General features: G+C 53.4%; 1 protein-coding gene across 1 annotated transcript; it reads right to left on the reverse strand.

The window, feature by feature from the left end:
• Nucleotides 1,568-8,074, reverse strand: LOC106502144 (elongation of very long chain fatty acids protein 4). Its single transcript, XM_013964276.2, is given in 8 exon segments — nt 1,568-2,023; nt 2,653-2,780; nt 3,234-3,348; nt 4,419-4,475; nt 5,786-5,866; nt 7,555-7,704; nt 7,706-7,743; nt 7,910-8,074. Coding segments are annotated over 8 exon segments (798 nt in total). The 5' UTR covers nt 7,968-8,074; the 3' UTR covers nt 1,568-1,852.

Genomic DNA, 15,108 nt, shown 5'->3' on the forward strand with positions numbered 1-15,108 from the left:
GAGATTATAAAGGAGAAACAGCATCTGGCAGGCATAGAGGAGTGTGTGCTCATGTGTGGTCAGTCACTCAGTCGTGTCCAACTGTTTGCAACCCCATGGACTGTGGCAGGCCAGGCTCCTCTGTCCATGGGATTTCCCAGGCAAGAATACTGGAGTGGGCTGCCACTTCCTCCTCCAGGGGATCTTCCCAACCCAGGGAAAGAACCCACGTCTTCTGTGTTTCTTGCACTGGCAGGTGGATTCTTTACCACAGTTCCCAGGAAAACCGCATTCCAGACACCCATTCAGTTGCAGTCTTAAACAGCCCAGCAGACGTTTGCTCCCAACATCCCACGTGATCCCAGTTGTACACTTCTTTTTGCTAGTCCTCCGCTTCTCTCTCTGTGAAGCGGATGGCATTTGTTTTACCCCATCCCTCATTTTTTTCACATCCCTGTTTGGAGGCTGTCAGTGAAACATGTATTCAGACTTCTGTGTCTCCCACTGGGACAGAAGGGTTATGGATCCCAGCAGCTTTTATTTGCCAGAGTGGCACTTTCCAAGATTTGCAAAAGAGGCAATTAAAAATACCAACAAAGAAAATCATAAATGGAAGCACATAGATGTATTTGAAAACAAGTATTCAGACCTATGGGGCTTCTCCAGGTGGAGAAGGAAATGGCAACCCACTCCAGTGTTCTTGCCTGGAGAATCCCAGGGACGGTGGAGCCTGATGGGCTGCTGTCTATGGGGTCGCACAGAGTCAGACACAACTGAAGCAACTTAGCAGCAGCACCAGGTGGCACTAGCGGTAAAGAACCTGCCTTCCAAAGAGGGAGACATAAGAGACAAGAGTTCAATACCTGGGTTGGGAAGATCCCCTGGAGGTGGCAATGGCAACCCACTCCAGTATGCCTGCCTGGAGAATCCCATGGACAGAGTAGCCTGGTGGGCTGCAGTCCACAGTGTCGCAAAGAGTCAGACACGACTGAAGTGACTCAGCACACACATTCAGACATATATGTGTAGCCCTGTCTGCCACCCCACTCACACACATAGAAATATACAACTTGGTAAATACATATGCAGGCACTAGTGAACAGAGAGATATGCAGGCACTAGTGAACAGAGAGATATGCAGGAGAAATGTTTGCACATCCACACTAGAAATCACACAGACCCACTTCCTGGGTAGATTAGACATTATCAGTCACTGTCTCAACCCACGAGGTGAGAGGTCAAGCCAGCCTTGACCTCCTCCGGGTGAGAGATCAAGCCAGCCTTGACCTCCTCCGTGCTCCCGGCCGTGCTCTTCATCAGAGGTCATGACCACCAGTGGGGCAAGATACAGATCCAAATGCCTACTTACTGAGGTGCTGCGCCAGGTCTGGGGAACATGGAGAGTAAGACAGTTCCTCCTGTGGGGCTCATGTCTAGCAGAGGTGGCTCGGTGGTAAAGAACCCACCCACCAAAGCAGGAGACACAACAGACATGGGTGGGGAAGATCTCCTGGAGAAGGCAATGGCAAACCACTCCAATATTCTTGCCTGGAGAATCCCATGGACAGAGGAACCTAGTGGGCTAGAGTCCATGGCGTTGCAAAAGAATCAGACACAACTGAGCGCCACCCCCCCCACACACACACACCCTTTCTATTGTGTATCTGAAAGGAGGTGTACAAACAGTGGCGAATCCACATGAGAAGTGGGTTCAAGAAGCTGAGTCCACTTCTGTCTGTTCACTCTGGAATAGAGGCGCGTCTTGTCCTTGCTCATAGCATGAGACTCGGGCCGGAGGAATCTGCTCAGCCCAGGTGGGATGTGAGCTCTCTGTGGGCACAGCTTTGTTAGTTTCCATCCGTGGTCCTGCCCTTTAAGCCAGTCTCTTCTGCTTGCTCCTCAGGTATGTCTGCTGGTAGAAGTTGAGGAAAAGGGCCAGGAGGCTGAGGGAGTACAGGAGGACAGCCACGTTGAAGCCGTCGGGGAAGGGGCACTCCGCAAAGAGATTGTAGGAGGAGTGGGCGGCAATGGCCACAAACTGACCCTGGGGAGAGGAGGTACGAGAGGAAAGAGAAGATGAGAGCGGGTGAGAAGCGAAGGAGCAGGCAGATGCTCCCCTTGACCTTCGGGCTCCCAGGGTCAGGACTAGGAAGACCTAGGAAGCACCACCCCAGGCATTCCTTCTCCTGATGCTAAGATCCTTCCTGACCCCTCTCCTGGTCTGGCTCCCCGTTTCTCCCCATCCCACCCTCTCACGTCAACACTGATGATGACCTCAGTCTATCCTGAGGCCCAAAAGGGACAGCTCAGGCAGTCACCTGCAGTTGGCAATGGTGCCCTCGAAACAACAGGGTCCCCCAGTCCCCCAGGGATGCAACAGCGACCACAGACTCGCAGGACATTAGCCACCCAAGAGCACCTCGCCCAGCCCCCTCGCTTCACTGGAAGATGAGACAGGCCGGAATCGCTTGTTCCGGGCCTCACATCAGGTCAGGAAATCAGGGTCAGTGCTAGAATCTGGCGAGACGGTTGCCGAGACGGCGCAAGGAAGCGTTGAGAAGCTAAGGAAGCGACGAGAAGGACTTTTTCATGGTCAGATTGCAAGTCCCTGGTGCAGTGGAGGATAGAAGCCGGGGCTCCGCTGAGGCCCCTGGAGCCAGCAGTCTTTCTCACCAGCTGCAGGATGGTAAGGTGCCGCTTCCACCACAGGGAGGGCCGCAGGCAGGGCCCCAGACTGGCCAGTCCATAGTACAGGTACATGAAGACATGGACCAGAGAGTTCAGCATCCCGACGAAGAAGGCTGCAGGGGAGGGCGGGAAGATGGAGGGAAGTGAGTGGCTCCGGGCTTGCCTGTGCTCGGGCTCTCTCTTCCAGTTTCAGTCTTCCCAGGAGCCATCTCTGCACACCCCACAGAGACGAGCCCTGGTATGGCCCTATCACAAGGGGGTCCCACACGAGCTGCTCAAGGTCACAAAGGTGGGCTGGGGGTTACAAGGATGCCAGACGAGGATGCTTACAACGCCTCCTGCCCTCTTTGGGCTGGCCTTGAGCAGCTCCAGGTGCCTCCTCCCCAGCTCCAGGGAGGGGTGACTAGGATGCTCCAGGGAGCAACAAAGAGAAAGTGGGAGCAGGGGCCAGGAGTCATGGCCACAGAGAAGAGGAACTCGGGAGCTGGGCTGCATGCCTCCCGAGCTGGCACGCAGCCCAGCAGAAAGAGGTCTGCCCCGCAAGTCCTGCCCAACCGCTCACTCACCTTGACCCCCCGGTACGTATTTGACCCCAGCCCACCAGTTGAAGAGCATGGTGCTGTGGTGGTAGACGTGCAGGAAGGTGACCTGCTCAGGCCTCTTTCGTAATATAAAGAAGACCTGTGGAGGAAGAGAAGGCTCAACTCTGGGGTCATTGCTCCTCCAGACTCCTCCTGGGGCCTCAGATACCAGGGACAGGGTGACTCTGCCTGCTGTACCAACAGGGAGGCTAAAACTCAAGGGTGACAACCGCAGTCAAAGGCCTGGACAGCCCCTTCCGTGTGGCAGGGACTCTGTATGTATAAAAGCTCATGTAAACACTCGTAACGGCATGTGGTTTATACTCATCCCCATTTTACAGACAGCAAAGCTGAGGCACAGAATTTAAGTCAGCTGTTTGTTGCTGTTGTTCAGTCACTAAGTGGTGTCTGACTCTCTGTGACCCCATGGACCGTAGCCCACCAGGTTGCTCTGTCCATGGGATTCTCCAGGTAGGAACACTGGAGTGGGTTGCCATTGCCTTCTCCAGGGGGTCGTCCCGAGTCTGGGATCACACCCACATCTCCTCCACTGGCTGGTGGGTTCTTCACTGCTGAGCCCCCAGGGAAGCCCAAGTTGTTCAAGGTTGTACATCTAATAGGAGGCCAAGCGGGGATTTTGAACGTAACTTGGCTTCAGAGGCTGGGGTCTTTCAGTATTACCTGACCAACCCCAGGCCACTGGGTAGAGAACTCAGGTGTCCAGCACCCAGCCCAGGACCCAGAGAGCCATCAGACACATTCCCTAAGGTTCTCCACTCAGACTCTGTGTTGAGAGAGACTTGATCACCACCCCCAAAACTGTGGCCTCGCCCCACCCCCGCAAGACTTCTGGACTCACAGGCAGGACTTCTTCTACTTAAACCGCTTCAGGATTTTGCTGTCTGATGTCCCTTGCTACATAGCAACAGTGTCTAAAGTTCGTTTCTCTTCCCATTTCCACTTAACCTGGAACCTGGTTGCTAATGGAGGCAAACGCTTCATCAGTGAGCATCTTTCTTTCTCCAGGTCACGGGACTGAAGTTTGACTCTGACATCAGCCTCAGGTGTAGCCAACAGGGACGCTGGAGGGAAGTGTTTATTCACAGTGCCTTCAAAACCACCCCAGACCTGGCTGACAGAGGTTACTCTCTACAAGGGACAGGCACTCACCGTGTCAAGTAATTCAACGGCCTTTGAGAAGAAGCACCACCAGCACACGCTCGCCATCTGCTGGGCAGGAAAGGGAAGTGCAGTCAGAGTGCTGTCAGGCTGGTGGTACCACTGACCTGGCACCACCGATTCTGGCTCCAACCCTGACGGTCCCTCTGCACCCTCTGCCCCCACAATGCCCACCTGCCTGCAAGAAGATACACGTTGGCACAGAAAAAAGGAGGATCCGTGACTTTTAACCAGCACACAGATCACTCAGGGATCTTGTTTGTTGAAAAGCAGATTCTGAACTCATGTTCCTGGGGTAAGCCATGAATTCCTGCAATCCCAACAAGTTCCCAGTGATGTTCCTGCCATCTCTGGTCCATGGACCATATTTTGAGCAGTAAGACTTGAGTCCATCATTCAATCTCCCTTGATTCAACACCCAAATCACTGGCGACTAGCCAAGCCTAAGTCCTTTTTTTTTTTTTTTTTTACTGCAAGGAAGCCTTTTGTTCTGCTCCCAGTTGAGAGAGCAGCTAAAAATAATGAAATATTGATCACTTGGCTACCACACATTCCATGTGTACCAGGCCCAGGAGTGAACACTTTCATACATCAGCTTGTTCAATCTTCATCCAGTTGTTTCCTTTTATAAAATAGGTGTCATTATCCCCATTTTATAGATAGAAAACTGAGGCCCATTAAAGTCCGGGAAGCTACCCATGGTCACACAGCAAGGAACTGGCAGAGCTGAGAGTCACACTGAGGTCTTCTGAGCCTGAACTGAGCTGATCTTCACTGAGTCCCATCAGAAGACTCAGGTGATAGCACCTGGTTTTTATGAAGTTCATCCTATGAACCCTCTCTCTGTTACAGAGAAGAACAAAAGCTGGCTACATGTTGGATTTGTTTCCTTAACTTCTTTTTCCCATTACTTTTTGTTCACTAAAAGGATACTGTCCGTACACAATGGCCCGCCTTGAGGAACCCTGCCCCTCTGCCTGAATGTTAAATCAAAGTGCCTTTGTTCATGGAGACTTCTGGACCCTGCCCACCTGTGAATGGCTGCAAGAAAGAACATATTAACACATCCCCTCACTCCCACTCCCAGGCTGGCCATTCTGGGAGATCTTTACATATAAGATTAATGATCTTTTTACTTTGCTTCCTCACCTGCTCCCATCTCCGTTCTATAAAAGAACCTGGCATCCAGACCCCTTTATGATGGTTATTTTGAGACATTAGTCTGCCATCTTGTCAATCAAAGGGGTATTCCTTGCCTCAACACGTCTTCTCCCCACTTATCAGCCTGAGGCCTGCGAGCAGACCGAGCGTGGACTCTGGTAACATCTCCAGGCCGACCCTCCCCCTGCCTGTCTTACCCTCATCCCAAGCTCGCTGCGGCTGTAGTCTACTGGCTGGCAGAGGTAGCTGTAGCTAGCCAGGAGCGAAGTGGCCATGAACTAGAAGGAAGAGGGTAGGGAAAGATTAATTCATGATGCCTGCCCTGCCCCACCCTGCCAGAGCCTGACTGGTTGAAGGCCCGAGAGGACATTCTGGACACCAGCATCCCTCCCCAGCCCTCACTGACACTTGGTGAACAACCGCCAACGAGGTCAACCCTGAGCTCTGGCTAGCTCAGAGGCTGGCCTTGCATGCATCTTGCTGGCCTCCAGTTTTGTTTTGTTTTTAATGTGGGTAAATACGGATCACAAACCCACACCGGGCACCTACTCCGCATGAGACCCTAAGTCAGGAACGGACATGAAGCCTTGCGCACATCAGCCCTGCCCCTGAGAAGCTGAGTGCTCCGCTGAGGATACAAGAAATCATCCTTGCTTTCCACGATGAGTAGGAAACAGGAGGTGTTCCAGAAGCTATAGCAAGCTGGCAATGAGGAGGCCGTGGGGCCAGCAGAAGAGAAAGTGAGGAAGTTGCATGCTGGAAGGAGTATCTGGACTTCTCTTGACTCCTGGGGCTGTGAGGGATCAGTGGGGCGGTGGTGGAGGCTTCTACCAGCAGAGGGGCAGCCACAGGAGCAGAGATCCAGCAGAATCTGTTCGTTTTTGTTTTTGTTTTTGTTTTTTCCCCACGTTTTGGCCACCTGCCACACAGCGTGCAGGATCTTAGTTCCCCAATCAGGGATTGAACCTGCATCCCCTGCTGTGGAAGTGCAGAGTCTTACCCACAGGACTCCAGGAAAATCCCTCATGAAGGGTCTTGAAAGCTGTTTTAAGAAACTGAAATTTTATCATTGTCTACTCATGCGAAAATGAATCCAGAATGGTACTAAACACTTCACATTGGGCCCTGCTCTGAGCCCCGAGCCACCTCAATGAACCAAATAAAATTCCCTGAATGAGAGGCTCTTCATTCTGGTCCTGTCGGCCAAGGGAGCTATGGAGGGCTTCTGAGCAGGAAGCCAACATGGGCATGGCAGGCTTTCAGAGGATCATGGGAGCAGCGGAGTAATCTGTCACCACAATTACATGACAAGCTCTCGGACATGTCTCCCAAGGTGTCAGCCTCTTCCATATGGTACCAGACATTCTGAGGGGCCCGTCTTTACAGAGAGAAGTAAGAGACAGCCCTGCCTTGGACGCTCTTGCTATTGGGAGACAGACAACATACCTGGAAGGATCACTGGGTTTGGGGCTCAGGAAATGGAACTGAGGTTAGCAGAGCCCAGGCAGAAATAGGAGGTGGCGGCTTTTAGGTGCAAGTAGAGAATGAATTCCATTTGGGCTCGCCGCTCACTTCCACTTTTTTATTTAAGGAAAATGGGCTTTAGTGATGGAGGTTTGCATCTCCATGATGCTGGGAAAGACTGAAGGCAAAAGGAGAAGAGAGAGGCAGAGGATGGGACGGTTAGATAGCATCAGTGGACATGAATTTGAGCAAACTCTGGGAGACAATGGAAGACAGAGGAGCCTAGTGTGCTGCAGTCACGGAGTCGCAAAGAGTTGGACACGACTGAGCAAATGAAAAATAACAAGGGAAGACATGGCAGCCGAAGATAACCCCGAATTCCAGCCCCTCCGGCCTTGTCAAGGCTTCTCCGTTGTCTGCATGGGAAGATCATGGTTTTATTTATCCCCTGGCACCCCCAAGGAAGAGACCCTAGGACTGCACAGTCCCCCGCCAGCCTTACCTCATAGAACATGTACCCCGAGAGAACCACCAGGCCCAGGTTGTAGGCGGCGAGGGGTCCTGCCAGACTCAGAGCCTCCCGATTGGACATAAGGCGAGGCCCTGCCACCACCAGGAGGAGGTAGACGGCCAGCAGGAGGGTGACCACCAGGCGGCGAGCGCACCAGGAACCAGGAATCCGTCCTCGGGTCTGGAAAAGCAAGGGGAGGCGGGCGGCCAAGCTGGCCTCCAGGCCCACCCTCCACCCTCCCCTCCCTCACCCTGCTGGTCACCAGCTCCTCTTCCTTCAAATGCTTGGCATTAGTCCGGGTGGGATAAACATAAGAAAAACGCCATCTGGTGACGCCACCTCCTACCTCCGTTCTCTAAGGCCCACAAGTATTTATTCCAGAGTTTCTCCAGGGCTGCGGCCATCCTGAGCACCTAAGAGTACAAGTGGGGTTTGTGTCTCACGTAGACCACCTCCTCTGCCTCCCCTCCCCTCCCCTCCCCTAGCCTGAGGGTCTAGGAACCCTGGACACTGGCTGGGGACCCCCACTGCTCTGCCCTCGGGCACTGGATGACCACCACCATCCACGGTCCCCTTTGCGGCGAGTCCACAGGCCAAAGTGAGGTTCGGATCCTCACACCTCCGCTGCCCCTCTCAGGGCTAGGCTCCTCTGTCTTCCGTTATCTCCGAGAGTTTGCTGATATTACAGGGCCCAGGGGAGGGGCGTGGCTGTTGTGCAGCCCAAGGTGAGGGGCAGAGAGGCGGGACTAGCTGGGTTTCCTTAGCCTTCTCATTCCACCTGCCGGTCTACTGAGCACCCCAGGCTTCTTTCCCCGCCTCACCAAGCCCAGCCACCCCCAGTCTGTTCAGGGCTTCACTCACCCTGTGGCTCCTCCGGTCGGTGCCCGACGTGCTCTGGCCGCTCGCCAGGGGCGTTGAGGTCCATGATGGGTCCCAGACTGGTCCTTGAGCTCCAGGGTGCAGGGCAGTGCCCCCCACACACCCTGGCTACAAGCTCTCTACTCCCCCCTACCCCAGCTCTGATCTGTGGTGGTCCCAGCCCAGCACCCCTCTTCCCCCCTCTACACACACACTCTCGTTCACACTCACTCACTTCCAGGTGCTGAGGCTCCTGTCCTCCCCTGGCGAGGGAAGGGACGCTGTCTCAGATCCAGAGAGACAGAGCAGCAGGCAGCCCAGGGGAGGGGGTTGCTCAGAAGGTAAAGGGCGGCGGCTCCGGGGAGGACTGGGAGGAGGTCAGACGGGTCAGCAGCCCCCGCCCTCCCCCACGCAAGGAGACCCGTCCCCTCTAAGGGTCCCCACGCCCTGCACCCCACACTCTTCCCGAGAGGCAGGCAGGCCTGGGGACATCGCACCCTCAGGCCTCCCCCCAGGGCAACCACGCCCCCCATCTCAGGTTCACTTCTTCCTCCTTCCCCACCCACACGGTGAATGATTAAGTTTATTTTTTCTGATCCTGCTGGATCCTCGGGCTTCCTCCAGCCTTCTGCTGACCAATGGGCTGGAGGAATAGGGCGACCCACCCGCCTTTATTGAGAAGCCATTAAGATGGCTGTTTATCCAAACATTCTCTCTTCAGTGCAGCCTTTCCCTCCTCTCTCTCTAAGATGCTAAAGAGCCGCAGGTTTAGAAGCTGTGGGGACATGCTCTGGCCCCCTCCTCGGTGACTCCGGAGTGCCCCAGCCAGGGCCTCAGTTTCACCTCCTGACAAGACCAAGGTCTTGGGAAAGCTTGTGAAAAATCATGTGCATGTAAGCCTTGGATTATCCATGCTCAGGGCCAAGAGGATTAGGCATCTGAAAGAACTAGAAAAAGTAATGGATAATCCCCACCATGAGAATTTGGTTTAGCCATCGGGCTGGCAGGATGCAGCTTGGTTACATGTCTCCTTGCAGACCTGGGTTGCCCCTGCCCTCTCTCCACCTGGGAAAGTTTCCTAGCTGGGCTCCAGCCCGAAGACAAGTCATATGTCTTCCCATGTAAGTCCATGCCATTTCCTATAGAATCAAGTCAAGCAGTTCTGCTGAGACTTCAAGGCTGCCCTGAGTCCAGCTGGACCCTGCCGCCCACAGCCCAATGCTCTGCTTTGCCATCTCTCTAATCTGGTCCCCGCACTCTCCCTGGCAACCCACACCCACTTCCCATCCTCAGATGGGACGGGCCAGTTCATTCTCCACATTTGTCCTCCTTTTTCAAGGCGAACCCCTCCTCTGCCGCCCGCATCCATCCGCCTTATCCATCCTCCCTCTCCCATGACAGGCACGGTGGGTACCCCGGAGGTTAGTTTGCAAGGTTGGTGGTATAGTGGAAATGTCAGTTCCCCGTGGGAAACAGCCATCAGGCTGATGTCGGGAGGATGTAAACACGATGCTGAAGGCTGCCGTCACCCTCTGCGGGCAGCTCTCACCGGTGTCTTCACAATGCCAGGTGGACAGCTTTGCACTTGTCTCTGGAGACCTTGGGAAGTCCCCTGTAGGGGACCTGAGACGCTGCAATGCCCACCTAGCCCCTGGGAAGCAGGTGGGATCCAGAGAAGTGGACTGTGACTTTAGGCAGGACCACCTCAGCCTGGTGCCCTTTCTCTGAGCTGGGCACAGCTCTGCCCTGAGGGAGGAGCCTGCTGGTCTCCTGTGATGCACGCCCCCCCCTTAAGTGCCCCGTTGAGTCTATAGGTCAAAGAGCTTAGGGGAAAACTACCATGCAAAATAAGGTCTTAACTGACGTCACCGTGGATTCCTTCTGCCCAAAGAAAAATAGCAAAAAACCTAACAACCCCATCCCCTCCTCACCCAGTTACCCCCAGACTCACAGAGCCCTGGCTGCCCCCCGGCAGAGCAAGCTAAGCTGCCTCTGGGGCTATGAGGTGAACAGGATGCCTGCCTGAGGGTGGAGAGCTGGAACTTGCGTGGGTGACAGGCAGGGAATGGTACGCACACTGTCACATTATAGTTACTCCATGAGGTCATTGCCATGGGTCACCCACAATTCCACACACCACACACACACTAACCGGGAGCATCCTCACAACCCAGGAGCTGCTGCTGCTAAGTCGCTTCAGTCGTGGCCGACTCTGCGACCACAGAAGTACTATCAAAAGCCACTTTAAAGAGGCAACTGCTGAAGCACAGAGAGGTTAGTGACTTGTCCAGGATCACACAGCACTCAAGGAGCAGGGTCAGGGTTCAAACCCAGGCAGCCCGGCTCCAGAGCCCTTGCCCTCGATCATGCATGACACGATTGCTCAGTCATGTCCAACTCTTTGATTACATGGACTGTAGCCCAGGCTCCTCTGTCCATGGGATCTCCCAGGCAAGAATACTGGAGTGGGTTGCCATTTTCTTCTCCAGAGGATCTTCCCGACCCACGGATTGAGCCTGAGTCACCTGCATTGCAGGCGGATTCTTTACTGCTGAGTCCTCTGGGAAGACCGTGGTTTGCTTTATTGGGAAGAAAAGAATCAAAGGGTGGCCTTGCCTGACAACAAGAGGGAGTCTTGGCTTATTCAACACAGCTTTTCAGAGAGCGACATGCCAGAGGGTGTCAAGAGTGCATAACCAAATGCAGGCGTTTTCCAGCATTTGTTCCGTTCTGCTGTGGATGCAGCGGGCTGCCCGGAGTCAAGGGGGCACAGCCTCTAACACCTGGCTCTCTGGGGAGCTGGGGGAAGGTGGTGAGAACTTGGTTCTGCTACTTTCCCCAAAGACCCCCGACTGTAGGTCAGGTGAGTGAAGGCACGTTTTCGACCAGGACTCTTGGCAACTGGTTCCAAACCTGAGGCCCTCACTCCTGACTAGAATATTCCTAGAGACAAGATGCAGGGAAGATGCGTGTGGTGTGCGCATGTGTGTGCGTGTGTGTGCACGCGTGTGCCCACACATGTGTGTTGAAGATGATGATCTACAAGGAACTTTGCACATTTCTGTCTTTGCCTGAGCGGCCCTCAGGCCCCAGTCACACAGGCCTGTGTCTCGTTTCCTTTCTCCTGTTCTCCCTGCCTCTCCGGAGAAGCCACAGGGCAAGGGCGGCAGGACCAGAGGGGAAAAGAAGGCGAGGCTGGAAGGCCACCATCGGTCAGGGGCAGGAAGGAGTGACGTGGAGGGAGTCAGGGGAGGATGCCCCAGTGTGGCGGGGCTCCCTGTCCAGCTGTCGGCGAGCCCTGTCCGGCTCTAAGGGAGCCCGAAGAGTCACCCCGCCCCATCTGTTCCTCCAAGAGACCACAGCTCTGACACTGCTGCACTCTGGCCTCATTTCCTGCTTCACCTCAGATGCTCGGCTTAGATGCTGCAACCCTGGGCATGTGGGTGGGGGGCGGTCTGCACCCCCCGCAGCTCCCCCTCAGGCTGAGTTGAAAGAGCTCATTGTCAGGGTGGCTCCCAGGTGCCTTGGCTGGGCACCCCCCACCAGCCCCCCGCACGCAGCAGCTGGCCTTTGTATGGTATGACGTGGGCTGTTGCCAGCGTGGACAGCGACATCATTCATTTCACTCATAACAGGATCCAGCAGATCATCGTGTAAGGGGCAGTGACTGTCACGCACATCCCCGGAAGGCATGTGGTCGGCTGCCTCCCAACAGGGCTTCCAGGGCAGTGAGGAGATGAGGTTGCAGCCACCCCTGAGCTGACCCCCGTCCCTGGCACAAGCGCTCTTTTCAGCCTGTGGCTTCGTGATGTCATGATCAGAGCTGCAGACAGAGATCAGGTTGACTCCTTGTGACACAGAGCAGGACCCTATGGTCCCTCTGCCCCATGTCCTCCACCTGCCTTTTGTCTGTAGAAAAACTTGAGCCAAAGATTAAGTTAAATCAGAGAAGTGACAAAATGCAGAAGCAAAGGAAAACAGTCAAACACAACCTAATAATAATAGTTTAGTCACTCAGCAAACTCAAGGACCTTTAGTTCCTCTTCAGCAGCTATAGATAATATTCTGAGCCATACCGTCTTATAGATACTGAGACACCCCACCCCATAACGTGGAAGAAGTTAATTACATGACGATCAGATTGTAGCTGTTTCCTGCTGCTGCTAAGTCACTTCACTCGTGTCCGACTCTGTGCGACCCCATAGACGGAAGCCCACCAGGCTCCCCCATCCCTGGGATTCTCCAGGCAAGAACACTGGAGTGGGTTGCCATTTCCTTCTCCAATGCATGAAAGTGAAAAGTGAAAGTAAAGTCGCTCAGTCGTGTCCGACTCCTAGCGACGCCATGGACTGAAGCCTAACAGGCTCCTCCGTCCACGGGATTTTCCAGGCAAGAGTACTGGAGTGGGTTCCCATTGCCTTCTCCGAGCTGTTTCCTAAGCTGCCACAATTCCAAGAACTGGCCTCAAAGCAATGGGAACAAATTCATTCTGGAACTGAAAATGAACTGTTCTTAAAACAACCAGGATGACGCTGGTCAGACCACCGAAGGACCAATTTGAAGGTGACTGTCAGAGCTGACTGTGTTGTTTCTGCATGTAATCCCCTCTGTCTGCTGGTACACCCCTGAAATTCCCCTTTAAAAGCTTTTGCCCATTGATTATCGGTGGGGAGGAGTCAGCCTTTGACACAAGTCTGCCCTCCTCACCAGCTGGAGGTCTCTGGAAATAAAGCAAATTTTCCTTTCCACCAACCTTGCCTCTTTATTGGCTTTTGAGCAGCAAGCAGCTGGACCCCACTTTCAACAGCACTTGCGCAAAGATTCCCTGGATGACCTTGACTTTCCTCTCCTGGTTAGTAGATGAAGCTCCAGATTGCATCTGGCTCATTCCCTTTCTGCCTCACTGCTTATCTCACCTTACATGTCATCTTCCTCAACCTCTGATTTTGTCATGTTAGCAACCGGATCCGGAAGCAGGAAAAGGTACCCATAGTCTATCAGCTCCAAGCTCATCTCCAATTAGTACTAAATTTCTCTCTGAGTGCATCATCTGATGAATAAATAAAACGCAGTTTATCCACATAGTGGATAAAAATGGGCAAAGTACTTCCTTAAAAAGCTAAACATATTATGGAAATACCATATGATCCAGCAATTCCACTTCTGGGTATATATCCAAAGAATACATACAAGCTAATTTGAAAAGATACATGCACCCCAATGTTCATAGAGTACTATTTACAATACTGTAGCCAAAAATATGAAACCACCCAAGTGCCCATCAGCAGATGAATGGATAAAGCAGATATGCTCTCTCTATGTAAAATGGAATACTCCTTGGCTGTAAAAAGACAAAATCTTGCCATGTGCAACAACATGGATAGATGTAAAGGTTGTTATGGCTTAGGGAAATAAGTCAGAGAGAGAAAGATGAATACTGTATGATATCACTCATGTTGGTGGTGGTTTAGTCATTAAGTCGTGTCCAGCTCTTGCGACCCCATGGACTGTAGCCCACCAGGCTCCTCTCTTCATGGGATTCTCCAGGCAAAAATACTGGAGTGGGTTGCCATTTCCTTCTCCAGCGGATCTTCCTGACCCAGGAATCAAACCTGGATCTCCTGCACTGCAGGCAGATTCTTTACCAACTTAGGTTATATGTGGCATCTATAAATTAAGTTAGTGAATATAACAGCCAGGAGCATCTCCTCCACTTTAGCGAAAAGCAGCAAGCTTGTTGGGCTATAACAGGATTTTATTAATTTTTTATTTTTATTTTTTGCCCCATCTTGTGGGATCATAGCTCCCCAACCAGGGATCGAACGCCTGCCCTCTGCAGTCGAAGTGCAGAGTCTTAACCGCTGGACCGCCCGGCAAGTCCCATCAGTATTTCTTGAGTGAATGAACGAATGAACGGGGGAGGTAAACCACACGCCTCGGGTCTGGAGTGTGTCCAGGGAATGACCTCCACGTGTCGGCCTAGTTCGGGCTGCGGTGGGCCCTCCAGGGTCCACGTTCCATCTCCCACAGTCACTGATATCTGGCCCCAGACAGGCTGGAGGAGCCCCGGCTGCCCAGGCCTTTCCCGCTCTCGCCACTAGAGGGCAGGTGCGTCCCGTGGATGCACCCCAGCAAGTCTGCCGTGTTCCAAAGGCACCTTGGGCTCCCCCGCTGAACAAAATATTAAAAAAAGGTTTCTGCCAAGATCTCTCTCACCCAGAGATCATTTCAGAAGTACCAGGTGGAGGAGGGCATAAAGCAAAGCCCTGTGGCCTGTCTCTGGGCAAGAGGGCTGAAACAGGAGCCATCCCTGGTCCCCAATTGCCTTTGCAGAGGGGATCCCTGAAATAAGAACTCTGAGACCCTCTGCGTTGTGATCCAGGCCATGTCACCTTCTGGGGAGACAGGCTTGGGGGCACCCTCCTGCACCCTGCTGCTGCTGCTAAGTCACTTCAGTCGTGTCCGACTCTGTGCGACCCCATAGACAGCAACCCACCAGGCTCCCCTGTCCCTGGGATTCTCCAGGCAAGGACATTGGAGTGGGTTGCCATTTCCTTCTCCCTGCTCCCCACAGTTTAAAAAGCAATTATTCCAAGTCAGAAGACTGCTGACACGCTGCCTCAAACCACATAAACTCTTAATTCCAGAAGGCCCAGGCTGAAAGAGACCTCACCCAAGTCCCTTGGG

This window comes from Capra hircus, chromosome 5 (genome assembly GCF_001704415.2).
Source record: "Capra hircus breed San Clemente chromosome 5, ASM170441v1, whole genome shotgun sequence".
In the NCBI taxonomy this organism is placed as follows: domain Eukaryota; kingdom Metazoa; phylum Chordata; class Mammalia; order Artiodactyla; family Bovidae; genus Capra; species Capra hircus.